Source organism: Formica exsecta, unplaced genomic scaffold (genome assembly GCF_003651465.1).
Source record: "Formica exsecta isolate Colony F162 unplaced genomic scaffold, ASM365146v1 scaffold350, whole genome shotgun sequence".
NCBI lineage: Eukaryota > Metazoa > Arthropoda > Insecta > Hymenoptera > Formicidae > Formica > Formica exsecta.
In genome coordinates, this window is record NW_021850753.1 from 364,676 (window position 1) to 385,711 (window position 21,036).

The 21,036-nt window shown below is 34.2% G+C and overlaps 1 protein-coding gene across 1 annotated transcript; it reads left to right on the plus strand.

Moving 5' to 3' along the window:
• The first annotated feature begins 45 nt into the window (after positions 1-45).
• On the plus strand, positions 46-18,431 carry LOC115238577 (putative aminopeptidase W07G4.4). The gene is made up of 8 exons (XM_029812540.1): positions 46-427; positions 5,800-6,081; positions 9,226-9,334; positions 13,946-14,093; positions 15,611-15,957; positions 16,478-16,756; positions 17,243-17,482; positions 17,574-18,431. Exons 1-8 carry the CDS (start codon positions 411-413, stop codon positions 17,730-17,732), a joined length of 1,581 nt encoding a protein of 526 aa, XP_029668400.1. The 5' UTR covers positions 46-410; the 3' UTR covers positions 17,733-18,431.
• The last annotated feature ends 2,605 nt before the right edge of the window (positions 18,432-21,036 follow it).

The following is a 21,036-nucleotide window of genomic DNA, read 5'->3' on the forward strand; positions in this document are numbered from 1 at the left end:
TACTTTTTTTCTTTATTTAGTCTCTTTTTCTCTTTTCTTTTTTGGCCTCTTTCTCTATAAATTTTCTTCATTTTCTCTCTCTCCCTATCCTTTTCCCTTCTCTTTTCTTAACTTCTCAATTATTTTCGCTGCTGTTACAATGAGCATCACCGGCTTTCAAGTTTGAAGCGTGCCACGAGTACGGTTTCGATCCTGCGCTCTTCGCTTTTTCGAGGCGTTCGATCAAGCCACGAGAGCGCCACCATTTTGACAGTACGCCGGCAAGATCGCGTGGAACATCTGCGTGCCTATTTTTAGCTATACGGCAGACGTACTGATCTGTGTTAGTACGGGCGTGCAGAAGATAATACGTGTCTGTGTGCTATCTACACGCGGAGTTTCCTTACGAATCAGCGTGAGTGCAACGCATCATGGTGGGGGAAACCAGGTAAATGCGCAAAAATTCCGCACGTGCTCCGGTAGTACTGATATACGCCGGTAGACACTCTTCATAAAATGCGAAAGACCCCCTCTTTTGAGGGTTTTACCATAATCATTCATGAAGGCCGGAACATTCTCGAAAATGATCCGGGTTCGCTCATCAACTGTCCGAGTCAAAAAAGACTCCTTTTTTATCATTATTAAAAGGCAGAAAATATGATGCATTATTTTATCATGCGTTTCCTGCAAGCATGCACAATGTACACTTAATCAGAAACATGTTTTAAGTATGCTTAACAAATATAAAAAGAAAAACATATTTTAATATATTTTAATGATATAGAAATATAAATTTATTGTAGATTCAAAATTTTTAAATTTTTTCCTCCCCACCAAAAAAAAAAGAAATCAAATTCACACATCATGGTGTTCCGTTTTACTTTGGACGCAAATAATCAATATTATTTTTTGATTTGCAATATTGATAAGTGGTCGTATATACTAAGTGTGAGTAATATTTAAATATCAAAATGTTATCTGTGCGAAATGCACTGTGTAATTGCATATTATAATTACCGAGTAATTTGGAATTCCACTGTAGACTAAGTTCTCGATGATTAATTAGATAGTCCATGTCGAAAATGCAACGTAAACATATTCGCTTGTGGATTCGCGCGAGCTCATGAGAAATACGAGTTTCTCCAAGCCAATGCCGGTTCGTTTCACGCTGTTACGCAAGACAGTGGTTCCTAACTGTTTCGAAGCTGCAAAGTTTCCGGCATCATTAGCTTGCAACTTAAAACATGCCCCTGATTGATTGCATATTGTGCATGTTTGCAGAGAGCGCGCGATAGAGATTAGTTGCATTCATCAAAAATTAATTAATATCGGATTCCAATATAATGTAGTTTCCGCGATGTTATTTTCAATTTTCTTTCGCACAAACTTGACAGCGTTGATTTGAAGTCTATTAAATAAATATCCGTTGCTTTTGTAAGTCATAATCAATATATTCTATGTCGTAAGTCATTGATAATGATAAAAAGCAGCTTACATTTTTGCAGGTAATAATTTTACAAATTGAGAAAGAAAAAAAAGGGTCTTCGTATAAGTTCATATTTAAATGTCTTATATATTAGAACTTTTACTGTGAAGCAACATCCGAATCGATACTTGCATTTCTATTTTAATTAAAAGAAATATTGTTTATTAATAAAATCATACAGTTATTAATTATCTATATATTAATAAAAAGATATCATCTTATTAATATATATCCGTATTACATCTAGGTTCTCAATATTTGGTTACTTATTAAACACACATATAGATTTGCATCTTTAATTTGATAAATCTAAATTGAGAGAAAAAAACAAACCATACTCTTTTTAATTTTATTATAAATATTTTAATTTATTACTACACGTATTATGAAATCATAAAAGTATATGTATATATATATATATATATCTTATCAACTTTGAATCAATTTAGCATCATTTGTAGCTCCGAAAGTTGTTCGTTCAGACATGATACTAATTAACGCAGACACGATACTAACATGACGCTAATTAACCTGTGGTTAATCTGTACATACTTGTTAAACTTGTAATTCATTCTGTTGAAATTAGTTGTAGCGAGATATATATTAATACGATTACGTTAGAAAGTACATTTCATCACTTGATTGCATTTTATCTAAAAATATATACGAAATATGTATAAAATGAGTTCAAGAATATTTTATTAAAATATTTAGAAATATATAAAAATATATATTTGTATGTGGATACAAATTTTAAAGTCAGAATATGTATTGTTAAAACCACAAAATGTGGACTTTTCTAAAATATCTTTTATATAAATAGATGAGAAAAAAAAATTTTTTTTAGGTTATATTTGCATTCTATAATAAATGAAAGCATTGAGTGACAATTTAAATCGAGACTTTGTTCCAGAAAATTTATTTTGAAAAATCACATGATTCCAATCGGCTATTCATAAAGATATGGCAGAGAAAAGCGCGATATTTCAGTAACGAGAATGTTATCCGAATTTTTATGTCTTTCAACGATAACAAAGTTGTTACGCGAACGCTTAGCGAGACGGGTCACGTTTTATATGACGTTTTTGATAACTCATACCTACATATATATAAGTGCACAAATATTGGTGATAACATTGTGCCACGATAAAAGCTTGTGTTACATTATTCATCGAGATGTCTTGCACCGCACGAAACAGCAGTCATAATTTCTAAAGGCTGCTCGTGCGCCTTTCCTGACTTCTTCGCTCTTTAAAGCCATTGTCGGATTCGACGTGTGCCAGACACAGATATAGATAGCAGTAAATTATTAGCGCATCATGCATAAACTGCACGAAGCGAGTCTGTGGAAACACCTGATGCAGCAATGGCCGTAGATCTACAAAGACTTCATTATCACCGCGTGATATATATACACATGCGCTCGAAGTCGCGAGGGGAGGCATTATTGTCTGCTGGATTATGTTCGCGATCGATCGACGTTCGATTTATCACGCTCGAGCGCGATATCATGTGTACTCTTGAGATTTATTATCTTCTATAGAATTCGACGTTATTGTGCCCGAATTGTGACCAGTCAGCGTCGACTGGGTTGATTTCACGAGAGGAAGAACCAGTTAACGCGCGCGTTAAAAGTCGATATACGGATATAAAGAAACTATTGTGATTAAAACCGTGAGATTAGCGTTAATTGCTAGCGTTGGAAACAAAGAAATACTTCAAGTTATATTATATAATATAGAATTTTCTAATTAAGTCACATGTCGTCCGATATTGAATATCGCGTAAATCTAATCACCAGTTTCAGTCAACAAAACACTTCATAATTATAAAGATCATTAGAGATATATATTACAGCCAGGATAAATATATTACTGACATAACTGACTCCCAGCTAATTCTACGTCAAATCGATACAAAATATTTTGAAAGCTATCGTTAGACAATCACAACAAATGACTGGCACTATTCTGGGAATTACCCTCGATATTTTCGTTCATTTCTGCATACAGCATATTTCTTATAACACGCGCATCTGTTAATATATTTTTTTTTTGTTATATAAAAAAGATGTATGTGATATTACATTTTTATATAGTTATATAGTTATTTTATATATTGTAGTTGTCCTTATATAAAATTTCTTATTTACACAAAATACAGACGCTTGCAATATTATGGCAAACATAAAATTATACTACTCTCATTTTCACATGTTTATATATTCATATATTATTCAGAAATATATTTACATAGACTCACCAAGAACAAAAGCACAAAATATAATATTTTTTATCGCATCGTATGGATACTATTTATGTAAATACTATTTTAATATTTTGAACAGCAGTTTTGAAATATTTACGTTTTAGTAATTTAGAAGTGACAACTTTGGTCTGTGTGATAAGCGATTCTGCATAGATACGTATTGTTAATATAATGCAAATGTATTCCACGTAGAAGGTACCGCCGACGGTCTTATCTAATGGTTATGCGCTGTCCAACTGAAATATTCTGTTTTCCAAGACCCACATTTAACGATTCACTTTTAATTTAGCGCTAAATGTAAAAGCTGAAGTTAAACCCCGCTATTTATACGAGTGCCATTGACGATAAGAATGCGATATTTTTTATGGAATAATTACAGCATGATACACACACATTTATTTTCTAATTTATGCACGCAAATTTATTTTCTAATAAAATGCTGTAATATTTAATTGTAAAATCAAATAAAGTATAATAAATTGGGATCAAGTTTAAAAATAACTACATAACTATTTTCGCTTTATTTTCGCTATATTTAATTTAACATATTACTTTATATATATAACAATAAAATAGGAACAAAATAAAAATAATAGTTTCTGACCTTGGATAATTACTGTGAAATAAAGATGATAATTATTGCAAATAAAATATTATTTAATTTATTTTTTAATCTTTTTGTTTTAGTTATCGATATATTATAATTTTACTTGTGAATATTCGTTATAAAAATGAGCTATCAAAAAAATAAGAATTGATAAAAATAATTATGTTAAACATAATAAAAGAAGCTTTCTTCTCTCTGTTTCCTTGTGAAGTTCTGTATTTTGTATTTTGTATTTTTGTATTTTGCGTAAAAAAGAAATTCTATTTTTATCACTCGCAAAACAGAGAAGATTTTCCAAGTTGCTGACGTCAGAGCTACTGAAATCCTATTGTGCCGTGCTATACAGATAATAGTATCGATCGTTCGAAAATACCATAGTATAATCAACAAAGATTATTATCTACATTTATATGCGTGAAACGGATCGTGATCGCTCCTTTAATTTTCGATTTTAGTTTATTGGCCAAATAATGATTTTACATAAAAATAAAATACTCGAAAATGTCCAAAGAATAAAATAAAGGAAAATGGAATAAATTTTTGGATTGTTTCGAGTTTGTCTACCGTCGCGCTTAATAAGAGCATATGTTTTAAACTGCACCATTATTTATCTCAGTTTTATCTCTTGTAATGTACGCTTTCATTCACTAGTTTGTTATGAAGCATATGTTACGTTGTACACAATGATTTTACTTCTTTTTCAATACGCGAACACGCGGTCCATTTTCCTATTCAATTTTACTGCGAGAATAATACAAAATTGCGAAGAGATGGACTTACATAAACATTCCCGCAGCGAGAATCAAACTTGGTATAAATGTTCCATGATAATATAAGATATATCGAAATAAAAAAAGTCTCTCTCTCTCTTTCTCTCATACTTAATCGTTTTTATATCAACAGTTTGAAATATATCTCGTTTCTATTAAAATTGCTATTAAAAAAACGGATTAATCTTATGTATTAATTACTAGAAAAACAAAATTGCTATTCTAATGTATTTTATTGCCACATTGCAATAATATTTCTTTCTTTGCTTTCTTTTCTAATACTAAAAGGGTAATGCGTTTATAGCCATAATGATAGCAAAAAAAAAATATTGCGTGTGTAATTTCAATTAGACATTCATATTAAAAAATAAAATCAAAGCATTTGCATTTTTGCTTTATACAAAAATGTATCATCATTCAGATTAAATAGCACGCTGTCATTTTTTGGCAGATGAATAATTCAGCTTATAATATAAATTGTGATTATTAAATAAATATCTTGTTTATTTTTTTTTCTTTTCTGGTAAGGATCTTTATTTCCCTACGCTGATTTAAATCCTGCTATAATTATGCTAATCTGAATGGGCGTATTATGTTTTCATTAATGAGTAATTATTTTGCTTTTGTTTAATCGGGTTTAACAATAATTAACGTCGTGTCTAAATAATAAGCATAATGATTCGTTTCAGATGGATGCCGTGTCAGCTCAAAGTTGAAACGAATTTGTGCAGCGGCGATTACGATGGCATTATCCTGGTGTCAGGAAATGCTCCTGGATCCGACGAGCCAGAACCCTTCAAAACCGTCCTTTACGCTGCTGCCCAGATCGATGCTGCACTGGGCGTGATCGGTGCGGTTTTGCCCATCAATTTGCTCGCAAAAAGGCTCATTTACAGTCCAACGGGTCCGCTTAACATGGATTATCACGATGTGCGGAGTTTTGCAGAGGCTGCCACGAAGGGAATGAAGCGGTAATTCCTTTGTGTGACCCCACACACTTTTCTTTCTCTTTATTCTTCCTTTTTCACACAAGCAATAACAAAAGCAGTCGTAGAAATGTACTTTATGTACGTGTTATTGGCATATCCTCTCATGTTTCAAATATGGCTTTATGATATATCGAATAGAAATATATAAATAAGTAATAAACGGTGGATTTTCTGAATACACGCACAGAGAAAAAGAATTTAATGTCGTAGCAAAAACATTATTATTGCATATTTGAAATAAAAATGATTAAATTCTATTACCGTAATTTTTTTTTATATTACAAGAAAAAAATCTTGTTATAATACCAAAATAAAAAATGTTTACATACGTTTGTAGAAATACAAATTTGCTACTGCAAGAAATTTAATTTAATTTGTTGCAAAATAATCTATTTATAATCAATCAAATGCATTTTATTTTTGCAGCGAAACCGTTAGTTTTGATTGAGATAAATATCAATTTGTTATTGTGTAGCGGAATAATGTATAGATTCAACAAATAAATTTGATATTTTCATGAGTTTTTTTTTGACGTCTGTATATAATAATTTAATATTTGATAAATAGTATACGATAGTATAATATATGTTAGGCCACAGAAAATTAAAAAAAAAATTGTCGAAAGAATTCTCAGAGGACGATAATTGCAAGATTGCATGCTTGATGATTGCGTTTTTTATTTACGCAAAGTATTGTGTTGTTATGAATAACCTAAACTTCAGACTTTGCAAGTCTCTAGCGGTTCTTGGTAACCGCTATTATCAAACTGGGAATTGCCCGTTAATTCAACGCTTTATATACTGTCGGCGAATTAAATCGTGGTTGTCGACGCCGCTGGATAAGTCTCGGTTATCTGTCGTTTCGGGGAGATGGAAATATTATACAGCGACGGACACACAAAAGAAATGACGGTACAATGACACAATGCTATTAAACCAATGCCGCGCATCTCTTTGCCGCGAAAATGTCTGTTTTTTATCTCGACGATTTCAACGAGATCTCTACCTTTAACATATCAATTCATGATCGACATACATGTATTAATATTTATTGACAACAAACAATAACTTCCGCGTCAAATTTTTTTTATTTTCAAGATAGTTTAATATTGAATACCACAACTTTCTTAAATGGAATCAGTGTATTAAAAAACAGTGCTAAAAACAATGAATAGTCACTTGTGATCTTACAATTATAAGTATAGCACTGCAAATTTGAAATCTCATTGAAAGAATCAGTTGGCCACAGTTGTTTCAATCAATATATATTTTAAAATGCGCGCGTGCGTTTTATATTATAATATTATACATGAAATAAATTGATAGCAACATATTTACGTATATTTAGATTCCACGAGTACATTCAGGAAATAATGTTATATCTACGTTCTCGATAATTTACAGAGATCTGAAAAAGTTACCACATTTTTTCCCCGAATTCGTTTTAATTAATTGTAACCGATACCAAAGTAATTAATCAAAAGCCCTTAATTGCGTGTTTACAATTTCGAACATCTTCGTACCCGCATACCGATGCACGCACGAGTATTTGTTTCACTGTCGCGATATGATGCAGCGAAACGGGCGAAACGAGTCACGAACTGACAGTGTTTTGTGTACTCGAATAGCTGTATAGAGGAAACGCAATGATGCGTGAACGAAATTCCACGCGAGTCATACGCCTGTTCGTTCTCTGAAATTCGATTGAAAAATGAAATTCCCGTCTGTTTGCCACAACTGTTTTTTGCACACAGGCAGTAGCAACGTCAACGGGAGATTGGTATGGAGAACGTTCCATTTTACATGAGAAAAACCGGAGATCGTACCTCGTAACGCTTTGCGATATATTTCATCTTAGGGATAAAAAGTGTTCTATCGAATTTAGTCAGTGAATGTACTGAATTCAACGCAGGTGATGAAAGTAGCATTAGGAATATCTGATGATTAAAAACCGTTTAAAGTGTAATTAATAATAATATATATATATATATATTATATGATTATTTAAAAGTACAATTTGCTTGCTTTTTATAAGATTCGTTTCTCTCTCTTTTTGTGCAAGATGCTTATTAAAATTCTACAGAGGAAAACGGTCATAGTCTATGACTTTTATCGTCTGTGTCTTAATTATTACCAATGCTCTCTGCGAGCAAAATTGTTATCACGCCCCGTTACACACCTGAGCAATAATACGGTATTTGTAATCCTTTTGAAATCCTGGAATAATAATGACCCACGAGTCTACGCGACATTAATACCAAAATCAAATCAGAAGTGCTTTGTTAAATCGAGAATGAGAGATTCGAGAATCGCAATGAAACTACAGTTTCTCGGAATTCTAAAGTTCGAGCAACGCGCGTATTGAGAATATAGTAAAGTTTAAATACGATAAAGCGATACGCTTCGGGGATAGATTAATAGTTCGTGATACGCAGAAGCGAGGGATTTTACGTGGCTACGTTTGTGTTACAAACAGACAAGACGAAAATTGGACACGAAGTGAGCGAAATGGCCATTCGTGTCTCGGGATACTCAATGAGAACCGCACACCGCACCTATCCTCGGGGAAAACCCATTTCTCTTTTCCTTTTTTGCATGGACGTTCGTCTCCCGGGGTGTAGTTCCCCCACTGTGTAGGTTTTATGATATCAATATTATAGTATAGATTCACAATGTTCGTTGACGATCGCTGAACATTGACGATATGTCCACATCATAATTATGGTCAGATTTCTCTCGAGTGTGTGAATGCCTTTCAATCTCCAAATCCCGTCTCTAGAGACTTTTTCGATCCTTCACTGGATTCTTAGATTGACATCCTTCCGTCTATCTGTCTGTCAGCAGGAGGAGCCTCTTGACAATTTGATCCTTCCATCGACATCCCTTCTTTTAATGAATGATAGGACTATCGAACCCATGACAAATAAGAAAGGATTCTTACATCACAGCATTATATCTTATATCCGTGTAATAATTTTGGATTATTGAATTGGATTAAAATTAATAACTTTAATCCAAATTCCATTCTTTTATGTGATCGAATATTTTTATTGATACGACAGTATTATATTTTTATTGATATGATAGTTTATCAGTTTAATTTTATGATTTCTTTTGCATTTATCAGAGCTTTACAAGCTGGTGTGAAGAGTCCTTTATTAGTGCTGTTGCCGGATGACCGTTTAGAGAATGTTGAGCTGGTCACGCTTCTTGGCGCACTCGAGGCTCTCTACGTGGTAAGTTTCATATCGCGAATCATTCATTATAATATTAACGCATTGAAATAATATTATAAGGAATGAAACTCATATCACATTTTAAGATCGTTCTATATCCCCACAAACATAATATTTTAAATGATTTTAAATTTGATAGAGATGAAACAAGATCACAATCGCGCAAATGCGTGTAAAAATTTATGATAAGGTCGATAAATAAACTTAATTTTATTATTGAGATATTATTGCATGTAGAGAAACATATTTAAACAAGAGATCTTAATTATTTCATTTTATTTTATTTAGCTAAAAATAGCCATAAATTTCTACAAGAGTTGCGGAAAAGTTGTGTTTGAGTCGGTCGATAAATTTCTAATTATCACATGCATAAGTTATTACAGATATAAAAAAAAACTCAAAAAAATCACTGGCCAAAGTCGAGAGAATCGATAGCGAATGTAACTCGATTGTGCCAATATATCCACTTAAGGCATTTCGCAGATAGTTGGTACAGTTGTGGTTACACAAGAGCCGTTTAAACCAATCAAACAGATACAGTACGGCTTTGTGCGCACTTACGTCGACGGAATAGGAACACTGTAGTTGTATTTGGAAGGAATTCGCCTCCGTGTTTCAGCCGAGTTTGGTGCGCTGTGGTCTGATTGGTTTTGAGGGGAAGGGGAAGAGAGTTGCTCACCATATTCTAACTCTAGTAAATCCATAAACCTTGTCTCTATAAACTAAATTGCTGTGATCTTAATCCATAACTAATGACATGGCTGTGCGAGCCGCGTGACGCAGTTCAACTAATCCGCGATATTTTGCGGAAACGTGAATTAATTCTACCCCATTAATGTCCGATCATTCCAATAAGACTCCGTTAGCAAATGGCCGCGTCATTACTCCGAACCTTTGCCCATATATTAATTATTTAACGATTACGAGGCAACGGGATATACATATATCCCGAGTGATTAACAGACGTGCATGTTCCACGAAAAGGCTTAATACAAGAATCCGTGCATCATAATCTGCGCATCGAATGCAATCATTACGATCGAATGAGCGTTCAGTCTTCGGCTGATTAAGCGAGTAGAATCGCTCGACGAATTCTCGATCGATCTCGAATTTGAGCTTTCGAGGCTCATTTTTCTCGCGAACCTATGTACGTGACAGCGACAGAGGGCCATCACGACAATACGTGCCAAACAACAATGGCGTTTACAGCACCGATCGAAAATAAGACTATAGACCTAGCTCCGATCCTAAAAGGGGCTCGTTCAACGATATCTTGAATAAACGATCGCCCGATGATAGATACCGACGGCGAAGAGCGCGGTCAACACGGCCATCAAACAACACCTGCCACCGACAGCCACCGGGCGCAAGCTGCGCTTGATGGATAAGTGTGCGGCGTGTCTTACGGAAGATATCAGGCTGCAACTCGATTGCAAGCTCCATTGTTCATTAACCTCAGCAACACCGTGGTTAATTACGATCGGACGATAGTATCCGAGTTATTATGCGAACTCCGAAGGCGGAAGTTATCCGGCACGGATATATATGCGGCGTGATTGATTTCGGATTCTATTAGTGATCACTTCACCAGCGTGAGCCGTCTCATCGACCATCTCGCTCGCATACGCTCGGCGACTGCTTGTGAGCATACTTAATTATATATAGCCATTGAAAGAGTCTCTCCATTGAAAACATTGCAAATATCAAATTTCGTATATGACGTCTAGGGACACAGAGAAATTTATAATGTATAGAGAAATAGTGATTAAAAATTAGAGAATTTTTATATGTAATAGAAAATTGTTTTGTAGCAGAAATATATTATTATTGTTGTATTGATCAACCGCGTTTTTTTACAAAATTTGCAGTATTATTAAAAAAAAAATTATTTTCTTTGCGATAATGATAACTAAAGCAACTTTGATGATATATATTATACAACACACACATAACGGCACTTTTGTATTTTATGAAGTAAAATAATGCAAGGGAATAAAGAATAGCGTATTGTATGTGTGTGCGCGCGCGCGCAATTGGTATACAAGTTTTTCTCTTTTGTTCGTACTACTCTTCTGTTGAGAAAGACTGCAATTTCCAATGGTGCGCAATGCATAAACGTTAATATAATATTGATTTATTCGACACAAAACACAGAAACGGATAAGAGAATAAAGGCAGGATCTCTGGACATTCGCCCCTTCTTGTCCAAGATCAAAGACATCGAAGGGGCGGCAACGTTAAGCCGATAAAGTAAAGGCAGTCGGAAAAGAAGGACCTTGCTTGTAGTGTTTAGATTATACACTAGACGAAACATGGAATTGTCCTTTCTCTCTGTTTTCTCTCGCATCTTGTGAAAAAGACAAGTATTATATTTTAAAGTTACGCTACAGAGAGAGAAAAAAATATGTATTTATTATATATAATTATTTAAATGTGATTATTTTTCTTATATACATAATTAAATAATAATATTATTTATTGCAAAATTCACTTTCTTATGAATATTATTATATATATTTACATAGCATTTTTATTTAACTTTCCATTAATTCTCTAAATAAAATTTAGTACATAGAAATTATATAGTTATGTAAAATTGGAGATATATTATTTTCATGCGTACTATATGTGCTATGTTTAAAAAAAAAAAATGTGAAATCTTTCATAGATATGCACTATGCCAATGTACATTTCTTGGGACAAAGTTGGATCAATTTAATTTATTGCTAATTTGATATATTACGGTGTCATTCAAATTTTGAATAAAACATTTTGCATATTGAATATTAAAGTTTGATGCATTATTTATTGTTTCAAGAAATAATCACAACATCAAAATAATATGCCAATAATATTATTAATATTATTCTGTATGACATATATCACTAATTGATTAGATAGATCACGAATGAGATAATTACAAATTACCAGTAATTTAATTTTTAATACCGTATGTCAATTTAATTTCTATCTTGAGCTTAAAAATCGTCCCTTTGATATCGAGAATCGATCTATGACACTAATATTGCATCCACTCTATAAAACAAAATCTATTTCTTCCGAGACGTTACCTAACGCGCGGTAAGCCTTATCTAATGTGACGGATATTCTCGTAACTCGTTGTCCGTACATAACGGGAATTCTTGTCTCCTAAGTTCAAGGATCAAAATTCTAAGTTCGGACCACCAAGAGAGAAGCAGTCGGTCGGTGGAGGATGAGGCTTGTTTGTGGGCGATGGTGGATTGTAACAGGGGGGGTTAGAAGGTCGCGGCAGGGATAAGCCGAGTACTCTGTCCTATCAAGAGTAGCAAATGCTTGGCGTTCCTGAATCCTGGAGCGGCCGACGAGGCGACCTAATTAGCGAAATACTCGGGTCTTCCTCCTCTTGCTTGTCTCCGTCGCCTCAGCCTCCTACCGTTCTCTCAGCCCGCGGCATCGTAGCGTTGTCGGCATCGAGTTCCTATGCTTCTTTCCTGATAGTTCCCTCTCCTCTATATGACCCCCTTTCCCCTCTCGTGTCGTTCGTTCCTTCCATCCGCAAATACGAGGCATCGTTTTTCCAAATATTGAAAGCATCCTCGGAATTTCTGTGCCGCGTAATCGGAACACCGCGCCGTCGCGAATGTTGCGTGGGTCTCTCTCTTTCTCTCTCTCTCTGTCTCTCTCTTTTTTCTCTCTCTCTCTCTCTCTCTCTCTCTCTCTCATCCTTTCTCATTGCTCTCGTAAAGCTCGCCATTTTTTGACTTTTTTGATTCTTTCCGCTTGCTCGCAAGCCGCACGAACGCGCGTCAGTGACAACGCAAAAGGTCGCTCACGATAGAACGGGCCAAGCACGTGTCAGGTCGCGGGTTCTTTTTATTGGAAAAAATTTGAGAAATAATCTTGTAAAAGAACTAGCCTGGTATATTCCGGTTTTTATTACGTGAAAAAATTGTGAGAATATTTTCTCGAATTTTTAGAATTAAATTGTAATTTAAATATTTAAGCTTCGATTTTTTCACACATAATATTTTCAATACAAAGTAAAATGTACATTTAAAAGCTTTAAAAAGAGAAAATATTGTATACTTTGAAATTTTGAATTTTTAAAGCAAAGACGAATATACGTCTTTGCTGGACGTATAAATCAGTTAGAAAATCTTTCAGTCGGTTTATACGTAAGTCCAGAAGAGAGCTGTAAGCTTCATTATCAAAGTGTTCATCCGATAAGAAGATTATCGTACTTAACGTTTTATGCGGACAAATAAACTTCTCTTTTTTACTATATTCTATAGAAAAAAAAAATTCACTAATGATATATGCGTGAATCGCAAATAGAACATATTTTAAAATCAAGCTATTTTACTGCATATTAAAAAAAATAGATTAACATTTTGTACAATATACTTTATACAGAAAGTCGCGAGCGCGAATTTTCTATAAACTTAGAAACCTTCTAGTAATCTTAAACTAAAATTGCAATATATAATAAAAAATTTCTGTTATTTAAAAAAATGCAATCTTACTTTGTTGTTCGCTATATCGTTCTTATTCGTATTCGTATTTTCCTTCATTGTATTTGTATTGTTTTCTATGATTTATAATTTCCAACCCGCAATGATATGTTCATAGCCTTTGGAGGTGCGAGAGATATGTCCGGATCGGCGTTACAAAGTGTGTCAACTCGGAGTGTGGAGTCCGATTTGCCCTAAGAAGCTTCAGGGTATCGTGAAACTCGCCTCAGCGCTCGAGAGTGGCAGATACGTCGCAAGGGACATTGGTAAGTTCTATCCCGTTCTGTTCCAGACACATGTATATACACATACAATTCGTAGTATTTTATCGAGTGAGCGGAGCAGGTTTTCCTGTCCGCGCGAAGAAAGAGGTGCACAGGTTTCCGTCGCAAGTTTCCGCTTCTCATGGAAGAAAATAAGCTTAAGAGAGGAAAATCGCCAGTGGCTTTTCACTTGTCCGAGAAAGGTCTTTTGGCTCCCGATTAATCGAGCACAACCCACCGCTCCTCGTGTTCCGGTGCTTTAAGTTCAGTTGAAATAGCTCCCGGGAATTATCGAGTTTAAAGTTTAAGTAGCCGGCGATTTGGAGAATTTAAGTGTTCATTTTTAATGTTACGCCTCGTGAACAATGTGTAGAAGAAAAGTAGAAAGCTCTCACTCCCGGCGGGCAGTTAATAATATATATATATATATATATAATTAACGTTTCTCTACGATTGCGTTAACATTTCAAGAATGTATTCTATGCGTAGTATTTTCGCGAGAATTAATCATATATGATTACCATACACAAGCTTTTATTCCTGCTCGATTATGTTGAATATAGAACGTATATTCGCTTATTCTCGCAGTAAAACTAGGAAAGTGGATAATGCAATTTCGTAAAGTAAACTCTGATGACCTGGCCGTTACCCGCAGGCTCAGCCGAGTCTGAATCATTCGCATGTGCCAGAGTGAAGAATAAATAATACCCGAAGCACGAATTTTTCAATGTTATCGGCACGAGGAATCGAAGAGACATTCGCAATTGTTAATTTCAGGAATATAATATGTCTTTTATACGATTTTATCGAGAGGTTCGTTAAAATCTTGATATTGAAATCTACTTGCAATAATTGCAATATCAATAGAGCAGTAGTTTTATATCTATAGCAGTGTTTATTCATTACATTTCTCTATCAAACGATGATAACATAGAACAAATAATTAAATAATAGTCTTGTGATCTCAGCTTGACAAACGGTAAAAATAATTATGAAATGTAGCTGATGAGAAATATTATATTTTCTCAAAATAATTGGATGGAATGCATTCCGTCCAGAAAGAGACAAAATTCAATATTTCATATTTCAATCTGCGTATGAAATAAATAGATGTAAAGTATATTTGTAATTAAAAATTTATAAATTAATCACAATATATATAAAAAAGTTATATGAAATTATATAAAAGCTATGAAAATAATTAATTACTACAAAAAAAGTTGTCTGATTGGTACTAAGGAAACAATGACAGAAATATATATTAAATATATTATTATAAATATGTTTCTGTTTTCATCGAGTAAATTGTATGAGATAGCAAAGTACATAAAAGTAAGAAATACTACAAACATAAAATATCTCTCTTCGAATTATTTTGTCAAATTCGAATACTTTATTTCTTCATTCCTTTAATATTTATCGATTAGATATGCATAACGTTCACCCATGCACATTTTTATTAAATCCATATCCGTTCGTATTCTATTAATATCTAGCGATTTTTTATTACGTTAAATTAGGAGGCGCAGATCCCGAAAGAATGGCACCTCCACGAGTGGAGGAGTATCTGGCGGAGCTGTTTTGCGGATCGAATATCACGATGCAAGTGATATCCGATCAGGACACGCTGCTTCAGGAATACCCGTTGTTCGCCTGTGTAAATCGTGCCGCCTCGGTGATACCGCGTCATGCCGGTAGGATTATATTTTTGACCTACGAGCCGCCCGCCTGCGTCTTGGAGACGATCATGCTCGTAGGAAAGGGTGTCACTTATGATACCGGTGGCGCCGACATCAAGTGCCAGGGTATCATGGCAGGCATGTCAAGGGACAAATGCGGCGCGGCCGCCTGCGCCGGATTCATGCAGGTGCTGCGTAATATATCGTCAAGCGTGGCGTAATATATAATGCCGGAAACGATCGCGTTTCATTTCGCTTCTATTAATAATTGCGTTTTGATAAGTTCTCTGCTCAGCTACGCGAGCTGAAAGATTCTTGAAATAATCATCGTAATTCTGTTCTTTATGGCACGGTATAGAATGTCAATTAATGGTCTTGTTACACGCTCCTTCTATCTCTCTCTTCCTCTCTCTTTTTCTTTTCTCTATATTATTATTTTAATTCGCGATTTCGCCAATAAATTTGTCAAACATAATTTTTCATAAAATTTTTTATTTTTTAATACACACACACACACATATATAGTATAAATATAAGTTGTCATTCTAATATAAAAAAAAAAAAATCAAGAATTTTAAGGAAAACAGTTTTTGACAAATTTATTGGAGAAATCGCGAATTAAAGTAATATATAATGCATGAAAATTTAAATGTGCAAAGATAACTTATGTGCATGTCGAAAAAAGATCATTCTTATTAAATATTGTAGACAGTGAATCTATTGCAACCACCGACGGTGAAGGTCGTCGCCGCATTGTGCGTAGTAAGAAATAGCGTAGGCGAGAACTGTTATGTTGCCGATGAAGTGATAACGGCAAAATCCGGCGCGAGGGTACGCGTGGGCAATACGGACGCCGAGGGCAGGATGGCTATGGCCGATGCTCTGTATCATCTCAAAGAAATGGCCCTGTGTTCCGTGAACCCGCATCTCTTCACAATAGCCACATTAACAGGCCACGCAATGTTATCTGCCGGCCCAGGATATTCCGTAAGTTATTTTCTCGCTCGTTATCCTTTTAACCGCATTTCAGTAAATGTTAAGATAACACGCGCAGCTGTTCGAATTCCTAACAGTCGGATGACGATATAGCATGAAATAACGAAGAGAGCGAATAATCTCGTTATGCTACCATCGCGCGCAACAATAACAAAGCTAGATGTTCCATACGCAAAATGGCGGGAATGTATACAGACAGTTACGTATTTGTTGATTCATTGAGGAAAGCTTAATTGGACAGGGTTATAAATGACTTGTTAGATGCAGTACGCAGTTTACCCGTGCCTAGCGTTATATCGAATCCGGGACATAATATAAAATGACATGTAATATGAAAGCATATGATCTCATCATAAAAATTTCTCGTTGCGTATGCTAACCATAACTCATCCTTTGGTTACTTTATTGTGTCTCTAAAAAAAGACATTCCATGTATATGTCCGATAATTTATGCATGTAATATATTCATTGTTATAGATTGCGATGGATAATGCCGTGGCACGACTATCCAGTAATGCGGAAAAGCTTCAAGCTTCCGGCGAAACAATGGGCGACCCGTTTGAAATATCGCGAATACGTAGAGAAGATTTTTGTACCTATGAAGGAAGGGCGGAAGGTGACGACATTCTTCAAGCGCTGAATCAGCCTAGTTCCAAAATTCCGCGAGGTCATCAAGGACCGGCTGCCTTCCTAATTAAGGCGTCTGGATTAGATAAGGTATCGTATTTTAATCATCTTTTTCTTTATTTAAGAGATTTTGACGTGTTTCCGAATATTATAACATTTTTTAACAATTTATAACTTTTAGCACGGTATTGGATCAGAGAAGCCTCTAAAATACTGTCATTTGGACATAGCCGGCAGTGCCGGTGATCTACCCGCGCAACCAACCGGTTCCCCGATTTTAGCATTAGGCAAAGCGCTTCTTTTTGACAAAATAGATACTGCGGACACCAAAGATCCGTGACACGTTAATACCAACTGATTTATATATATATATATATTACAATATATTGAAAATAATTAATATTTACTTAATTAATATAAAGCTTTTGCGCGTAAAGAACTTTGGACATAAACCGGAGGTGCAAATAACGATTAATCATTCATAAATCCTTGCTTCTCAGAGCTTGTAAGCTGCAGCATAAGTTTACTTCAATCGTAAATGATCATTTGCAATGGCGGATTTATCAATAAATATTACAGGCACGGGATTAGAATGGCAAAATTTTAGAAGTGACAAATTTTTCTAACTTTTCTTTTGATATAAATAATAAAAATAAATTTGCATTGTTTATTTCAGGAACAGAGTAAAATTTAATCATTTAATAACTTGTAATATCGCGGCATTAAATGTATGCTTGTAAAGGGCCCTGATTATTTGATAAGCAAAAATTTCTCTCACATATGTCATATGTTAGAAGTATTATATGTAAAATGTTGAGAGAGAGAGAGAGAGAGAGTCGTTATTGCGATAAGTAGTTTACAAATATTTTCACATCTGCAAAAACATTCGCATTATGTTATATCACACTTATTATCAATCAAAAACACTCATTATTCACTTGATTCTCCCGAATTAAGTTCAATAAATTGTTAAAAGGCGATCGATTTAACGCAGATACCGTAAGCAGACAATAATGGCAGATTGAGAAGCTTTTCCATTACAATGACGTTTAAAGACTCATTTATCCACTTTTGCTCTCCATTTGCTTTCTCTCTTTTCTCTCTTTCTTTCTCTCTCTCTCTCTCTCTCTCTCTCTCTCTCTTATTTTTCATCTCTCTCTATATCTCGTTTTCTCTCTCAACCATTTTGTATCGATTACAGCACGGAGTTTGTAGTTGTACCCCTTTAAAGTACACTCTCTTTCTTTCTCTCTCTCTCTCTCTCTCTTATTTTTCATCTCTCTCTATATCTCGTTTTCTCTCTCAACCATTTTGTATCGATTACAGCACGGAGTTTGTAGTTGTACCCCTTTAAAGTACACGCACGTCGATATTTACGGACATCTACGTCAGCCTGATCACATCCCGTACAGCGGCAATCCTGTCCTAGCCATGTCCTATTGTTATTTAATCCAAGGAAAATGTCTGACACTACGAAACGAATTTCCTTACGAGTACGTCTGCGAGCTCTCCTGTAAACCCGTCTGCACATCGCCTTCCTTGCCCTGCGAAGTTCCATGCGATCCCTGTGAAACGCCTTGTCCACCGATCGCCAAGTGCCTTTAATGTCCCTTTAATTCAGAAACTATGTACCACGGAGTAATAAGTCAATCAAATGTCCGAAAAAACGAATTGAACCATCGCGTTTGGCAATACATCAAGTTATGAGATATTCATGTGTGATATGAGAATTTACGAGAATCATTCCTATGTGACGAATCGTTAATCTCACAATCAATTTTAACTTGAACTTTTACAACCGTTTTATTCATTTTATAGAATTATGTTCTTTCGATATGTAATGTATACATTTTTGCGAATAAAAGATATATTGCGCATAAAAATTCTCTTTTATTTCCTCTTTGCAGAAATATTTTGTTCGATCGTATTATATATATTTCCGTTTTTTCTGGGAAAAATATATCGAAATTATTTGAAAAACGTATTGCGATTATCGAGCGAGCAAAATCTGTGATACATCCAAGCATAACCACATCTGCTATCTATAGCCAGTAAGATTTCTGACATACCAGATAGCATGTTCGAGGTCAGTGAGATATATATCTACGGCTGGTACATCTCGCAGTATTTTCTATTACCAGAGAGAAGAATCCATTACTAAAGAACGGTTAAAGAACATATAATATTAAACATTACTAGCAGTCAATATATCAATTTAACATTTCTACTAATTTTCATATACATATAAATGTGTATCCCTAAAAAAAATCTTCTGTAATCATAGTGCTCCTAATGTCAATTAGTTTTCAAATTATAGCTATAAATAATTATAAGTACATAATTATAAGTATAACTGAATTTGATATAATTTTTATGTGTTATAATAAATTTCATCCAACAGCAGCCCATATATAAGCGTGGCTAAATATATATAATTATTACAAATTGTTAAAAGTTTTTACGTTAAATAGACTGTATATAAATGACTATGCTGTGTAGATTTATAACATATCGATGTAAATATGAAAAATTTATATTGTGCATTAAATAATTTTCTTTAGAAATATACTTGTGCATGTTGTGTTTGTGCTGTATTGTTTTCGTTATTTTATGACTTGTATAACATTCTTATTTCATAACAAATATTAAACTCTAATACTTAAACAAATATATAAGTATGCCCAAACTAATTCTTTTTTTCACGTTATTAATTGTGACAATTTTTTTTAATTAATCACGCGTTATATACAATTACGAAGATGTCGCTCTAATTGTAGGAATAAACATATTTAAAAAAAATGATGAATATATTAGAACTATTTTTAATTTTATCATTATACATTTATCAATGGATTAAACCACTTTCGACAATCAACGAGTATGTTTTATAAGCTCGACTCGAGTAAGAGAATACGGCGGAAGGGAAACTTAATTACTACGTCCTTTCTTAATTAAGAGAAAATGTTTGGCGTATCTCGTAGAGATTACCGCGAGCAAGGCAAACTTCCGTTTGCATTACCATCGCGTTGGCTTTCTCACGATCAAAAGCACGATCCAAAACACTAATGCTAGCATCATTTTGCAAGAATGCTGATGTTATGCCAATTGAATGGATTAGTGAAATATGAGTATTTATATCATCTTGATTATCTTTTTAATGAAAGTTTCATCAATATTAAAACATTCAAACTTAAATTTATATTAAATCTACATATTAATGTGAAAATTGCCCAATAAACACAAAGTCCTAAAAAGAAAAATCATTATCACACACATTTATAAAAACTGCATAAGCTTTATCAATTTAACGCAATTGTTCCGAAATATTGCATCTAATGTATAAATTCGCGATGAAAAATTTTGAAATTATTTTTATTATTTATTATTTTATTATTTATTTATTATTTTTATCTTTTATGCCATTGATCTTAAATATTGATCATTTCGCAAGTACGTAAAATGCGAGTATTCGTCGTAAATAAAGTCGGCTCGCGAAAACGCGTTACCCTCGTGGGTAACCAATGCGGGGGCGGAAGGGAAGAACGAGCAGCGCCCAGCTCACAGACAGTAAACATAGTTGCAGGAGGAGACAGCATTATCAGTGACGCGAGAGTTGACATTGTTTGAAGAACTTGAAGGCAACG

Coding starts and splice junctions, on each gene's coding strand:
- LOC115238577 (XM_029812540.1), top strand. Junction 14,094..15,610: donor ATACGTCGCAAGGGACATTG/GTAAGTTCTATC, acceptor ACGTTAAATTAG/GAGGCGCAGATCCCGAAAGA. Junction 15,958..16,477: donor CCTGCGCCGGATTCATGCAG/GTGCTGCGTAAT, acceptor TAAATATTGTAG/ACAGTGAATCTATTGCAACC.